The 15,194-nt window shown below is 40.3% G+C and overlaps 1 protein-coding gene across 1 annotated transcript in view; it reads left to right on the forward strand.

Annotated features, from left to right (window-relative positions):
- Positions 1–15,194, forward strand: part of CENPP (centromere protein P) — a 338,488-nt gene that overhangs the window by 51,926 nt on the left and 271,368 nt on the right. The window contains exon 5 of the mRNA XM_075549870.1: positions 826–922. Within this exon, the coding sequence (XP_075405985.1) occupies positions 826–922 (97 nt within the window). The remainder of the gene's footprint in view (positions 1–825; positions 923–15,194) is intronic.

Raw genomic sequence — 15,194 nt, forward strand, 5'->3', positions numbered from 1 at the left:
ATTGAGCTCCCATTAAAAGTCACCAGATATATACTTATGTGTAAACACATTTTCCAGCACATTTTTAATGCAGTTTTTACTGTAAAATTAGGTGCCTCGGGTGATGCTAGGGTCGGCTTATACTCGAGGATGTACAGTACCTCTGAGTCACAAAGGAGCAGTTCAACTCTGCTACGCAGGGTTGCTATAAGCGTAATTGACTTGAAGGCCGTGCGTTTGGCTTTTGGGTGAGAGCTTACTGAGTGCTAAGTCAAAGCATGTGTGTTTTGCAAATCGAGAGTTCACTGGTGGCCAGAAGTAGCTTCTGATCCCGATTTCCCCATGGTATGTTTGACCCACTCAGCCACCCTTTCCTTAGAATCCAGCATCTAAGTCTCTCCTCTGTCCATCATTTTTGGTTTCTTAGTTGTAGAGAGAGAAAATAGCGTGTTGCCTTTTTTTTTTTTTACTGCACAACGTTAGTAGCGGCGTACTACTTGAAGTTGAATCAGTATTGGGTTCCCGGTCCTTGACTCTGGCCTTGTGTCTCTTCTCACTGCCATAGATTTCAATTCCGACTCATAGCAAACCTATAGGACAGGGTATATAGAGTGCCCTTTTGGGTTTCTGAGACAAAACCTCTTTATGGGAGTAGAAAGCCTCATTTTTCTCCTGAGAAGTTTCAAACTACTGACCTTTCAGTTAGCATCCCAATACATAACCCACTGCATCATGAGGGCGCCTGAGCCTCTTAGGAAACCAGAATATAAGGCCAGATTGTTTTCTGCTTCTTACCTGCTATCGTTTAATGATACTCATTAATCATGGAAACTTTTAATCCTACAGAGTAGAAGAAAGAAGAGATCTTTTCATGTTTTTCAGAAGCCTACACTATTTTGTGGAGTGGTGTGAATATCGCAAGTGCACATTCAAGCATTTCAAGGTAGAGTCTTGAATTTAATCATACGTTATAAATAAAACTATTATTAATTTGAGGATGTTGTCATAACATTCTTAACGCTTTTGAAAAGTAGAAAACGTTTTCCAGGACTTCTGCAGTTATTTGAAATAAATAGAGAAGGGAGTGCTTCTGTATAAATTCTTTGGTGTTTACATCATGGAATATTTTGGAAGAACAGCTAAATAAGTATTAATTTTAAAATTATGTTTTGATAAATCAATATGTCAGAGGTATTTAAAGTAAAATGATAAAAATGAATGGAGATAAGAGTTATACTAAATTTATCACATAGCAGTATAATCTTAATTTTTTGAAGTAGGCTTTCTTTTGAGTGTCTTCATTACTAGAACATTCTAAGTTTAAATGTTTACAAGTGATTATTGTGAAGTAATGCATCTTAATTTGAGACGAATTCTTTTAAAGACCTCTTTATGTTTGCCTGCATTTAATCCCCTGGGTACTACTTACTCAATTGAGTAGCATCAAATAGCTGACACAAAAACAGTTCTAAAAGAGTAACCATAAATAATCACTCATGTTCTCTCAAAAAACCTCCCCAAATTGTGGCTGTTGTCTTTAGAATTGTTTTTAGAATTTATTTTAACTAACAGATGTGGTCACTGCTTCTGTTTCCTGGGAGATAACCTTTAAAACCTTATAATTTCTACAATGATTGGGGTCTTTTAAATTTGTACTGGAGTGAGGTAGTGGGTTGCAGTTTTGAGAGGCAGGCACCAGGTTGTGCTGATGACTAATTCATGTTCATTCTTGGCTGGCCATTGTCAGAAAAATATTAGCCTGAGCTTAGGGAAAAGGGAGGACTGCAATCAGTCAAGCGTACCTACGTACTGAAACTACAGTAAAAGTTCTGAACACAAACTAGCCATATGTATGATTTATAAGGACCCTGTTGAGGAAAATAGAACTGCCCTTTGAGTTTCTGAGACTGTAATTATGTATTTATTTTAAAAATTATTTTATTGGGGGCTCGTCCAACTCATCACAATCCATACATCCATCTATTGTGTCAAGCACTTTTGTACATTTGTTTCCCTCATCATTCTCAAAACATTTGCTTTCTACTTGAGCCCTTGGTATCAGCTCCTCACTTTTGCCCCTATCTCCCCTCTCCTCCTCCCCCATGAATCCTTGATAATTTATAAAATGTTAATATTTTGTCATATCTTAAACCATCCGACGTCTCCCTTTACCTACTTCTCCGCTGTCCACCCCCTAGGGAGGAGGTTATATGTAAATCCTTGTAATCTATTCCCCCTTTCTCCCTTACATTCCCTCCACCCTCATGGTATCGCCCCTCTCACAACTGGACCTGAGGGATTCATCTGTCCTGGATTTCTTGTGTTTCCAGTTCCTATCTACCGATGTACATCCTCTGATCCAGCCGGATTTGTAAGGTAGAATTAGGATCATGATAGTGGAGGGGAGGATGCATTCAAGAACTAGAGGAAAAAAAAAAAAGAACTAGAGGAAAATTATACGTTTCATCATTGCTACACTGCACCCTGACTGGCTCATCTCCTCCCCGCAGATCTTCTGCAAGGGGATGTCCAATTTCCCACCAATAGGCCCTGGGTCCCCACTCTGCACAACTCCTCATTCACAATGCTGTGATTTTTTTTGGTCTTTGATGTCTGGTACCTGATCCCTTCGATGCCTTGTGATCTCACAGGTTGGTGTGCTTCTTCCATGTGACCTTTGTTGTATCTCAGTTAGATGGCCACTTGTTTATCTTTCAGCCTGTAGGACCCCAAATTCTATATCTTTTGATAGCTGGGCACCATCAGCTTTCTTCATCACATTTGCTTATGCACCCAATTTGTCCTTAACAATCAAGTCGGGACAGACTGGTGCGCTTCTTCCATGTGGGTTTTGTTGTTTCTCAGCTAGATGGTCGCTTGTTTATCTACAGGCCTTTAAGACCCCAGACGCTATATCTTTTGATAGCTGGCCACTATCAGCTTTCTTCACCACATTTGCTTGTGCACCTGTTGTCTTCAGCTGAGACCATAATTCTTTATGGAAGTAGAAAGCCCCTTCTTTCTCCCTCAGAGAGGCTGGTGGTTTTGAACTGCTGACCTTATAATTAACAGCCCAACTTGTAATCACTAGAGTTCTTAAGATTATTGGTTAACAAAATAAATCAATGCTGAAGTGAGTAACATCTCAATGTTTTGCAGATGTGAAAACTCTCTTTTGGGTACTTGCCTAGGTGTTTATTTTATTTACCCTTTTGTGTTGTGCTAAACTATATAATAGTCCACTTTACTGAGATCTGTAAGTTGTTCTGATCAAACCCCAGGATATATTGGAAATCCTAATTTGTAGCTAGTCAGAAGTGAAGGGGAACATAAAGGTTCCTGAATTTACGATTACTATCCTGAGAGGAAACTTTTGAATCTGTAGAGAGCAGGTAGAAGTGAGATTATCATAAGAACCCCCAGTCTTGTGGCTAGCCTCTGAAGTCTTGGGAAAATTTGACAGTTGAGAAGACCATGCCCTTTAATTTAAAAAACAAACCCAAACAAAGAGATGTGGCTTTGGTGTGAGGGTCAGAGCACGAAGGGCTCCATTTGCGGTTGGCGCACAGCTAGGTTTATAGTTCTTGTACTAGAGAAGCACGCACACGAAGAGACACTGTGTCTCCTTTGCTTTGGATTTCAACATCGTATTTGGTTGAGTTTATAAAAACTATTGCTTCAGAGTAGTCATGGTCAAGGAATAGAAGTCAAAATAGACATGAATTTTAAAATTGTGAGTGAAGCCGATTGGTAATTGTAACAGAAGAAAATATGAGTTGAGGCCCTGGAATGGTAAACTAGGAAGAGGCATCATGAACCTTTAATGAGGCTTTCATAGGAGATTAGATTATTATCAGAATGATTGTGGGTGACACACATTTAAAATGGTGCTATCATTGAGCAGGTCAATTGTTGTTTCCAATTCTCCTAATGAAAAGATTTGCTTAGTTTTCAAGGGTACACACTTTCCTTATTTTCTATGAGAGAAGCTAAGTATTTAGCAGGGCATAGTTTTATACTTTTTCCTGTTCTGATTATTTTTCTAGTTCACCTACATTTAGCAAATTCTAGTCTGACAAATTCTATGATATATTCTATTATGAATAATAGAATGAAATGTTGCCTAGTCCTACACAATCCTCATAGTTATTGATATTTTAGTTTGTATTCTTGGGGCTATTGTGTACATCTAATTGAGGGTTTTCATATTTTTCTAAGACCCTCAACTTTACCAAATATGATGTCCTTTTTCGTCCATTGGTTCTTTTTTTTTCTTTTTCAGCCATTGGTTCTACCTAAAGTTGTGTCAGTGTCCAAAATAAGCGAGACAAAGTCTCACCATACTTACTTCTAATGAGCATTCTGAGTGTACTTTATTACATTTTCTGTGTTAATACTGTCACTGTCATTAGGTTCTTATCTTAATAAAAGGAAGTTTTCCTGGGAGACATAAAGGCAATACCTGAGCATTTTATTAGGTAGCTGTTTTACTGGTTTAGCCAAGATATCAACTTTTCTACTTGTGCATGCCTGTCTTGGCTTCTTAAGTGCTGTCGCTGGCATTCAAGACTTGGGACTTCAATCCATCCACGCTCAATTCTCATTAGATGATGTTGGGTATCAAGGGCTTTGGGAGAAATGTAGCCTAGAAGGGAAGGTACAATCCACATGGTCGAACAAGTGCCACCTCTGTACCTGTCCACTTTTGTTCCCCTGCCCAGTCTCATTCCCCACCTGAGAGATTTCATATACATATTTCTGTATGGAGTCAGGGATGGAAATCTCAACTTCTGTAGCTGCTTTCTGCTTAAATGAATTGTAGAGTATTCAACTGGTGCCTGGTTAATGAGGACTCACCTCTGACCTCAGATAGAGCAGGGTCTATTCAGAAGGGAAAGGGCAGTGTCACTTGCTGCTGAATGGATGAGGAGAGCTGGCAACACAGCTAGTTACCAGCAAGGTGCATAGAACAAGGAGAGGATTGTACTCTATTGCTCATGAGCAAGTGGTGTGGGTATTTATGTGTTCCTGGGTGTTACCATCCAGCAATATGGACCTCCAGTGAGTGGCGACTTGAAGAAACAGAGTGGCCAGTGGACTGATGATCCAAAGGCCATTAATGTAGCTTTTGTGTCCCAGGCCACACCAGACATCAGGAAAATGTTACAGAACTAGAAGGGTTTGCAGGAAAAAATACTAGCTAATTATTAGAAATAGCAGAGAAGACATAACAATAGAGACCCACTAGAAGAGAAGCAAGCCAAAGCAATGACCAGAATCCTTGCCGTGACCACAGGGAGACCAGAACCCCATCCTGGGCCTGGCATGCAGAACAGACAGAATACACGCAAACCACTAGATAAGAACCAGTGTGCCTATTGCAAAGTCTAACTGCCAAAAAATGACCTCAGCACAGAAATCAGTCCCTCTGGGCAGAGACTCCACCATTCCAGTCTTAGAACTGGAATGAGGAGATCGGAGCACCTCTGTTCCTGGAGCCCATGATAACCCATAAAGTAGGGGACAGGCCTGTCACGTACTTTGTAGACACAGGGGCAACCCACTCGGTCCTCAAGGAAGCAGCAGGCCCCATCAGTAAAAAGAAGACTACCATTCAAGGAGCAACAGGCAAATTAGAAACTGTCTCTTGGACTAAACTTAGGGGGTGATCAGCTTTCAGGCAGACCATCCCCAAAAAGCACTGGATGGGCCGGAAGCAGCAGCCCTCTGGTGAGTCTCTGAGACTCTCCCCTTGAATGACAGTTATCTCTTGACAGTCACTGAGCCTTTCTCTCGAGCAAATGAGGGAAGACTATTCACTGCATTCCCAGGAGTTTGGGCAGAATATAACCCCCTTGGGTTTGCAGCCGCATGCCTCCAGTTGTGGTTCAGCTAAAACCCGGAGCAAGCCCAGCAGCTATCCATCAGTGCCCTGTCTCCTTTAAAGATAAGGAAAGAAGTTTGCTGACATCGGAAGGGACTGAAATGAAAAATAAAGGAGAAATTTTGCAGCTGTTAGAAGCTGTATGGATGCCCAGTAAAGTGACTGTTGTGCATTGTCTGGACGGCATCCACATGACTTCTAACATGCAAAACTGGGTAACCAGACCCATTTGTCAGGTTGCTATCCTGATTGAAAAGGCCTGCATAACTCAGTCAGTAGAGGATCAGATTTTTAATCTGAGTGCCCAGGGTTCAAGACCCTGTTAAAGAGCCCATGTTGGGCTGCTAACTGCAAAGTCAGCAATTTAAACCCAACAGCTGCTCCATGGGAGAAAGACAAAGAAACTAGATGATATCAGCTAGAATGGTATCTGGTCTCTGAAAGGCTTGTCTTCAAACAAGTAACCATTTAAGTGAGGCATCAACTAAGTCCACATAGAAAAAGCACACCAGCCTATGTGATCCAAGGATAGTAAATAATAAAATCTAAAACCAAAGGAGGGAATGGGGTTAGGGCTTAAGTTGTGAACACCTTATTTGCAGATGGTATGGATTCTGCAGAGGAAGCTCAAAATCCATTTTCAGTGTCACACATGAATTAAATTTCCATTGAATCCTCTGATCATAGGGGAGGGATGTAAAAAGCCTTGTCATCAGAGCATTGTAAAGTTGATGATGGTAGATGTAGTAATTAGGTTAAAATGTAATATTTTATCATTCGATCTCCCTTTTGACTAATTTTAAAGGTGTTTTGTTGTGGTGGTTTTTAAGTGAAGGGGAAATACATTTGGCTTAAGCCTCTGGTGAATACCATCTGATCATAGAGTAGTACTATGAATAGTCTCGCTATCATGCAGAGTGAGTTGGAAAGTAGATTATTGTAGAATGTAGATAGGTTAAAATTTACCACTTTATCATTTGCTCTCCCATTTTGACCCATTTTACATTTGTTCTAGTATTTAATATTCTCTGCTTTATTTTGATGAGGTTTTTATCTGTTTTGTTATTGTTGGTATTTTGGGGGGTATGTTTTCCTGTAGATGAAATCCAGGACAGGTTAATCTATAGAGACAGTAGCTGGATTAATGGTTCCTTGTGGGTTTCAGAGAAGGCTTGGGGAAATGGGAAGCTAATAATAATAAATAGAACAAAGTGTTTTAAATTGATTGTGGTGATGATTGTACACCTCTTTAATATGATTGAACTATTGAATGATATGTAAATTATATGCTAATAAAATGTGAAAAATAAACATTTTAAAGGGGAAATTGCTTATTTTTTCATTTCTTTTAAAAATGACTATTTTTAATCATTTTATTGGGAGTTCTTACAGCTCCTTTAACAATCCATACATTCATTGTGTCAAGGATATTTGTATATATGTTGCCACAATCATTTTCAGAACATTTTCTTTCTACTTGAGCCCTTGATATCAACTCTTCATTTTCTTTTCCTTCTTCCCCCACCCTCCCACCTCAGGAGCCTTTAATAAATGATAAATTATTATTATTTTCATACTTTACACTGTGTCTCTCTTCACCCATGATTCTGTTGTTCATCACCCTGTATGGGGGAGGGGTGCGAGTTTTATGTGGATCATTGCCATCGGTTCCCTGTTTCTCTGCTCACCTTTCTCCTACCCTCATGGTATTGCTACTCCCATTATTGTTCATGAGGGTTTTATCTGTCCTGGATTCTATGTGTCATAAGCTCTTCCCTATACCAGTGTACATGCTCGGGTCTAGCCCGATTTGTAAAGTACAACTGGGGTCATGATAGTGGGGAAAGGACGCTATTTTTATTTTATTTTAATATTTAATATTCTTCATTTTATTTTTCCAACAGTTTTATTGGCACATGATTGCCATATCATATAATTGAATAGTTCAATCGTTCAATCTTGTCAGGTGGAACTGTACAATCACCACCACATCTATCTAAGAGCATTCCCTTTCCCATGGTTCAACCATCTTTGAAATGAGTTGTGCAATAACGATCAGTTCCAGTGCTCCCTTACCCTTCTCGCCTTTATTATTGACTCCTGAAACCCCCTTTCCCTCCCTGTCACCCACCCCTCACCCCTGCATTCCCTATAATACTTTGTATCAGTTATTATCATCCAATCCTCTTGTGCTTCATAGCTGGGAAACCCCACAGAAAACAATGAAAAACAAATTGTACTAAGTTGGTAGGGATAAGATTCTATTAGTACAAAGACAAAAATACAAACAATGTGTCAGTGGGAGAAGACCCCATCAACATTCAAAAGCTCAAACATAATTGTAAATAATTGTAAAATTCCTTCTATAATCAGTTTCCAAACATCCTTTTCCTTCCTGAGCTCCTTGATGTCATTTCCTTCTTATCTCTCCTACCCCTCTACATCGCTTATCCCCACAGCCTGTTGTTATGAGTTCTTTTTCTATAGGCTTAATGTCCCTGTGTTGCATTTTCCAAGAAACAAAGAAACAAATAGTGTCACTTCAAGAGGGTGACCCTCAGTCGTGGTGCACCTCTGAAATACACCCTGATATATATAAGAATAAAACATAACAGGGTGCCTGTCACAGGATTGCCAGAATAGTATGTCGCTTAATGTGGCATACAGGGCGTTGATGTAGCAAGATCTTGTTTGACCGCCAACCATCAGTACACCACTCTTGGTATAGTTGTCTTCTGCTTCCTTAGACACCATGTGTTTTTCGACTTAAGTCCTCATGCTACAAGTATGTCTGAGGTAGAGCCCAGCTCGCCCAATGTGGTTCACTGATGCAGCTTCTAGAGTATGCTGTGGGACCCAAAGATGCAGGATTCAGCAGCCCAGTGTTTTATGGCTCCTCACTTGCGTTCCCAGGATCCCCCCCAGGTATCCAAGGTCAGTCCTGCCCACCTGTTGCATGCCACTAAAGACCCTTACAGCTACTGTTCCCAAGAGCATCTTCAGAGGTCACCTCTTCCTCTCCTCCCTTCCCCTCAACAGACATACATCTATGTTGCCCCCAACTTGACCATTCCCTCTCTTCACTTCCGTGCTGTCCCTCCCATCAATAACTGCCTCCTTCTCCAGGGGCTCTCACCCCAGATTTACATGGCTACCACTCAAGAGACAGTTTCCTCCCCACCTCTCCCCTGTCCATTGGATCCAAGCTGTTGTGAGGGGCCCTGTGGCCAAATAACCAGCCAAGTGATTTGCCTTGAGCAGATGGTGTCTAATTCGTCAATACTGGTCCTCCCCTTTCCCAGGCAGTCTGGTCCCGCCCAGAGGACTGGATGGCCTTCCAGTTTGAGCTTGTGCCCATTCTGCTGCTTGCTCTTACCACAGTGGACTCAGACAGTGTTTGCCCTTTTGTGCTTGACTCACTCCACTCAGCATAATGTCTTTTCACAATGACTTTTAACTCTTAAGTCCTCTGTTTACAAGAGTACTTGAATAAAGTCCAGTTTGCCTAGTGGAGTTTCAGCATCACATCTCCTTTTTTTGCAGCCCTTGGATCATGTTGTGCATTCTGAAGATCCCCAGGATGTAAAAGTTTTACTTCTTTGCTCAAGTATGCTCCCTTGATTTCTTACTGTTGTCTTATGGTTCTACTTAGGACTTCCAGCACAATGTTGAATAAGAGTTTGGATGAGGAATGTCTTTGTTGGTTCCCTTATTCAGTGGAAATGTTTTCAACTTTTCTCCACTGACTGTAAGATTGATTTTTATATATGCATTTTATTGTGTTGAGAATTTTCCCTTCTTTACCTATCTTTTGAGAGCTTTTATTAGGAATGCATGTTGGATATTGTCAAATGCTTTTTCTTTATCAATTGATATGACTATGTGGTTTTTATTCTTGTTCTTATTTATGTAGTGTATTACAATAATTGCTTTTCTAATAATGAACCATCCTTGCATCCATGGTATGAATCCCACTTGGTCATGATCTGTGACTTTTTTTTTGATATGTTGTTTGATTCTATTGGCTAGAATTTTGTTGAGCATTTTTACATCTTTGTTCATAAGAGTTATCGGACTGTAGTTCTCTGTCTTTGTGGGGTCTTTGCCTGGTTTTGGTATCAGAGTTATGCTGGCTTTATAGAATGAATTTGAGAATTTCCTGTCTGTGACAGTTACATAATGTCCTGTTTACTTGCAAAGGGATGGAGTCTAGCCTGCCAATCAGGCTATAGCCAATGAAACCTCTGTGTGGGCATGGCTTTTTCCTGAGGATTCTGGGAACTCCAGTATTCCATGCTGGAGGTGGGACATACAGAGGCTGCTTGTTCCACTTCAAGACATTCCTATTGACAAGCTACAGGAAGCTATGCTGATGCAGCCAGAGCCTTGGAGCTGGAGGAGCCACGTGGAGACTCATGCCAGCACTAAGATTCTTCCACTGCGACTGAACCTACAAGACTTTCCACTACTGTCCTGTGATCTTAGTGGACTCAGCATTATTGCATGTGTGCGTGAATCTGAAGAGGAATTTACGGACTGGTATCCAACATATGGGCTGATGTCGGACTTACAGATTTGATCTGGACTGGGCTGAGATGCTTTCTTAATGTACAATTACTCTTTACATAGAGCTCTTTCTTATACACATATGAGTGGCTATGAATCTGTTTCTTTAGTTAACCCAGACTAACACACTCTCCCTATTTTCTGGAATAGTTTGTGTAAAATTGGTATCAGCACTTTGGTGAATACTTGGTTTTATTCTCCTGTGAAACCATCTGGCTTTTTGTGGTTGGGACTTTCTTGATGACTTTGACTATTTATTTATTTATTGGTAAGGGTCTGTTCAAGTTTTTAATGCCCATCTCCATTAATTTTGGAAGAGAGTGTTTTTCTATGTCTTTGTCCATATCATCTTAATCATCAAATTTATTGGAATCCAGCCTTTCATAATACTGTGTTATTATACTTTTTATTTCATTTGGATCAGTTGTGATGCCACCTGTTTCATCCCTAATTCTAGATGTTGCCATCTGCTCTTTCTTTTCCTTTGTTAAGTTTGCTAGCAGTTTGTTGATTTTTCAAAGACCCACTTTCTTGCTTTGTTGACTTTTTCCATTGTTTTTCTGTTTTCCAGCTCATTTGTTTCTGCTCTAATGTTTAGGATTTCTTTTCTTTTGCTGTTGGAGGGTTTATGCAGTTGACTCTGTTTTAGTTATTGGAGGTGTTGTGTTAAGGTGCTGAACATGATTTTTTCATCTTTTTACATGTGTGCCTTAATTGCTATAAATTAACCTCTGGTAACTGCTTTTGCTGTGTCCCGTTGGTTTCAGTATGTTGTTTTATCCTTCCTATTTGTTTCTATGCACTTCCTAATTTCATCTCTTATTTGGGCTAATCCTCAGTCATATTTGAATAGTGTGTTGTTTAGCTTCCAAGTGTTTGTCTTTGTTTTTTTAATTATTTCTATTGTTGATTTCTAGTTTTATGGCATGCATTGTGGTGTGAGAAGATGGTTCAAATGATTTCTATGTATTGTTAAGGTTTCATGGCTTAGCATGTGGTCTGTTTCAGCATATGAGAAGAATATATATTTTTTTGCTGTTGGTTGGAGAACTATGTAAAATGTCGAGTTGTTCAATTGTGCTGTTTAGCTCTTCAGTTTATTTATTGAGTTTCTAACCTGTTAGTCTATCTTTCCTTGAGTATTGAGTGTATTGAAGTCTCCTATAATTATTGTTGATCTGGTGATATCTGTTTTCATCTCTTTGAGGATTTGGTTGGAGAATTTTGAGGGTCTTTCATCTAGCACATATGTTTATTATTGTTAAGTGTTCTTTGTTTATTGATCTCTTGAGCATTATGTAGTGCCCATTCTGGTCACTTTGTAGCCTATTTTGTCAGAGATTAATATTGTCACTCCTGTTCTTTTCTTTTTTGACATTTTATTAGGGGCTCATACCACTCTTATCACAATCCATACATATACATACATCAACTGTATAAAGCACATCCATACATTCCCTGCCCCAATCATTCTCAAGGCATTTGTTCTCCACTTAAGCCCTTTGCATCAGGTCCTCTTTTTTTTCCCCTCCCTCCCCGCTCCCCCTTCCCTCGTGAGCCCTTGATAATTTTTACATTGTTATTTTGTCATATCTTGCCCTATCCGGAGTCTCCCTTCCCCCCTTCTCTGCCTTCCATCTCCCAGGGAGGAGGTTACATGTGGATCCTTGTAATCAGTTCCCCCTTTCCAACCCACTCACCCTCCACTCTCCCAGCATCGCCCCTCACCCCCCTGGTCCTGAAGGTATCGTCCACCCTGGATTCCCTGTGCCTCCAGCTCACATATGCACCAGTGTACAACCTCTGCCCTATCCAGTCCTGCAAGGTAGAATTCAGATCATGGTAGTTGTGGGGAGGAAGCATCCAGGATCTGGGGGAAAGCTGTTCTTAATCGGTACTACATCGCACCCTGACTGACCCATCTCCTCTCCTAAACCCCTCTATGAGGGGATCTCCAGTGGTCGACACTTGGGCCTCGGGTCTCCACTCTGCACTTCCCCCTTCATTCACTATGGTATATATATATATACCACAGTGAATAGATATATATTCTTTTTTTTTTTGGCATGGTGCCTTATACCTGGTCCCTTTGGCACCTTGTGATCGCACCGGCTGGTGTGCTTCTTCCATGTGGGCTTTATTGCTTCTGAGCTAGATGGCTGCCTGTTCATCTTCAAGCCTTTCAGACCCCAGACACTAGCTCTTTCGATAGCCGGGCACCATCAGCTGTCTTCACCACATTTGCTTATGCACCCGTTTGTCTTCAGCGATCCTATCATGGAGGTGTGCAGCCAATGATATGATTTTTTGTTCTTTGATGCCTGATAACTGATCCCTTCGGGACCACGCGATCACACAGGTTGGTGTTTTCTTCCATGTGGGCTTTGTTGCTTCTGAGCTAGATGGCCGCTTGTTTATTATCTTCAACCCTTTAAGACCCCAATCACTATCTCTTTTGATAGCCGGGCACCGTCTGCTTTCTTCACCACATTTACTTGTTCACCCACTTCCTGTTCTTTTTTTATTGCAATTAACTTCATAATTTTTTTGTCATCCCTTGCCTTGCAACCTATTTTTGTCTGTGAGTTTGAGGTGTGTCTATTGAAGGCAGCAGATGGATGAATCTTGTTTCCTAATCTAGTCTGTTACACTTTGTCTTTTGATTGGTGTATTTAACCTATTGAAATTGTGTTATTAATTCTAAATGTAGATTAGTTGCTGTCATTTTGTATTATTTTTACTTCATATTTTCCTCCCTCCTTTTTTGTGGTGTGTGTGTGGTTTATTTTTGTCTTTGTTTCCCCACTACTGTATATGTTCAAGTATAAGCCGACCCGAATATCAGCCTAGCCACCTAATTTTACCCCAAAAAAGTGCATTAAAAATGTGCTGAAAAACTTGACTTATACATGAGTATATACGGCATATCTGTATTATTTTGGGTACTGTTTTCAGTGTGTTGATTTCTGGATGGTATTACCCCTGTGGTGCTTTCATGTTTGAATGCTGAGTAGTTGATTTTCTGACCATAAAGAACTGGATGATGTTTTTTTTCTAATAACACTGGGGTTTGTTTGTTTGTTTGTTTTAAACAAATTTTCTAAATATTTTCTGGCTTTTGAATACTTTTATTTCTCCTGCAATTTGATGGCTAGGTATGTTGGATATAGGATTCGTGGTTGGCAATTTTTGCTGTTCCTCTTTTAGAATATTTTGCTCCTTTTTTTTCTTTTCTACATGGTTTCTGTGGAGAGGTCTGAGGTCATTCTTTTTTTAAATCATTTTATTAGGGGCTCATACAACTCTCATCACAATCCATACATCCATTGTGTCAAGCACATTTGTACATTCATTGCCCTCATCATTCTCAAAACATTTGTTCTCTACTTAAGCCCCTGGCATCAGCTCCCCATTTTTTTCCCTCCCTCCCCACTCCCTCCTTCCTCATGAACCCTTGATAACTTAGAAATTATTATTATTTTGTCATATCTTGCCCTGTCCGAAGTCTCCCTTCACCTGCTTTTCTGTTGTCTGTGCCCCAGGGAGGAAGTCACATGTACATCCTTGTAATCAGTTCCCCCTTTCCAACCCACCCTCCCCTCCCAGTATCACCACTCTCACCACTGGTCCTGACGGGATCATTTGCCCTGGATTCTCTGTTTCCAGTTCCTATCTGTACCAGTGTAAATCCTCTGGTCTAGCCATATTTGTAAGGTAGAATTGGGATCATGATAGTTGGGGAGGAGGAAGCATTTAGGAACTAGAGGAAAGTTGTATGTTTCATCATTGATACATCACACTGTGACTGGCTCGTCTCTTCCTCAAGACCCTTCTGTAAGGGGATCTCCAATGGTCTACAATTGGGCTTTGAGTCTCCACTCCTCACTCCCCCCTCATTCACTATGATAAGATTTTTGTTCTGATGATGCCTGATCCCTGAACTCCTCGACACCTCGTGATCTCATAGGCTGGTGTGCTTCTTCCATGTGGACTTTGTTGCTGTGAGCTACATGGCCGCTTGTTTACCTTCAAGCCTTTAAGACCCCAGATGAGCACCATCTTCACCACATTTGCTTATTCACCCACCTTTTCTTCAGCGGTTATGTTGGGAAGGAGAGCATCATAGAATGCCAATTTAATAGAAGAAAGTATTCTTGCATTGAGGGAGTACTTGAGTGGAGGCCCAATGTCCTTCTGCTACCTTAATACTAAACCTATAAATATATGCACATAGATCTATTTCCCCATCCTCATATATAAATATATTTGCATATGTACATACCTTTATTTAGACCTGTATAAATGCCCTTTGCTTCTGAGCTCATTCTTATCTGTATACCTTTGTATGTGACCTTTCTCTCGAACTCCTCTCTGGATTCTCTCCTTTTCCTTATATTGGATAATTTGATATGTCTTGATTTGTTTTTTTGGGGGGGTTAATCTATTTAGTGTTTTCTCTGCTTCCTGCATGGTTATCATCACTTCCTTTACGATATTGGGGAAATTTTCTTCCATGAATTCTCTTACATTTTTATCTGTAGACTTGTTCGTTTCTTCCTGCTCTGGAATACCAAAGAGCCTTTTATTATTTCTCTTTCTGGGGTTCCAAATCATTCTTAGGCTCTCTTCAGATTCTTTTACTTTTTTGCCTGTTTCTCTCATTTGCTGAAGTCTACGTGCTTGTCTTTTAGTTCACGGATCCTATTTCTCTTGTCTTCCATTCTGTCGCTCAGTTCTTACACCGTGTTTTTTAATTCGGGTAGTT

This window comes from Tenrec ecaudatus, chromosome 5 (assembly GCF_050624435.1).
Source record: "Tenrec ecaudatus isolate mTenEca1 chromosome 5, mTenEca1.hap1, whole genome shotgun sequence".
Classification (NCBI taxonomy): domain Eukaryota; kingdom Metazoa; phylum Chordata; class Mammalia; order Afrosoricida; family Tenrecidae; genus Tenrec; species Tenrec ecaudatus.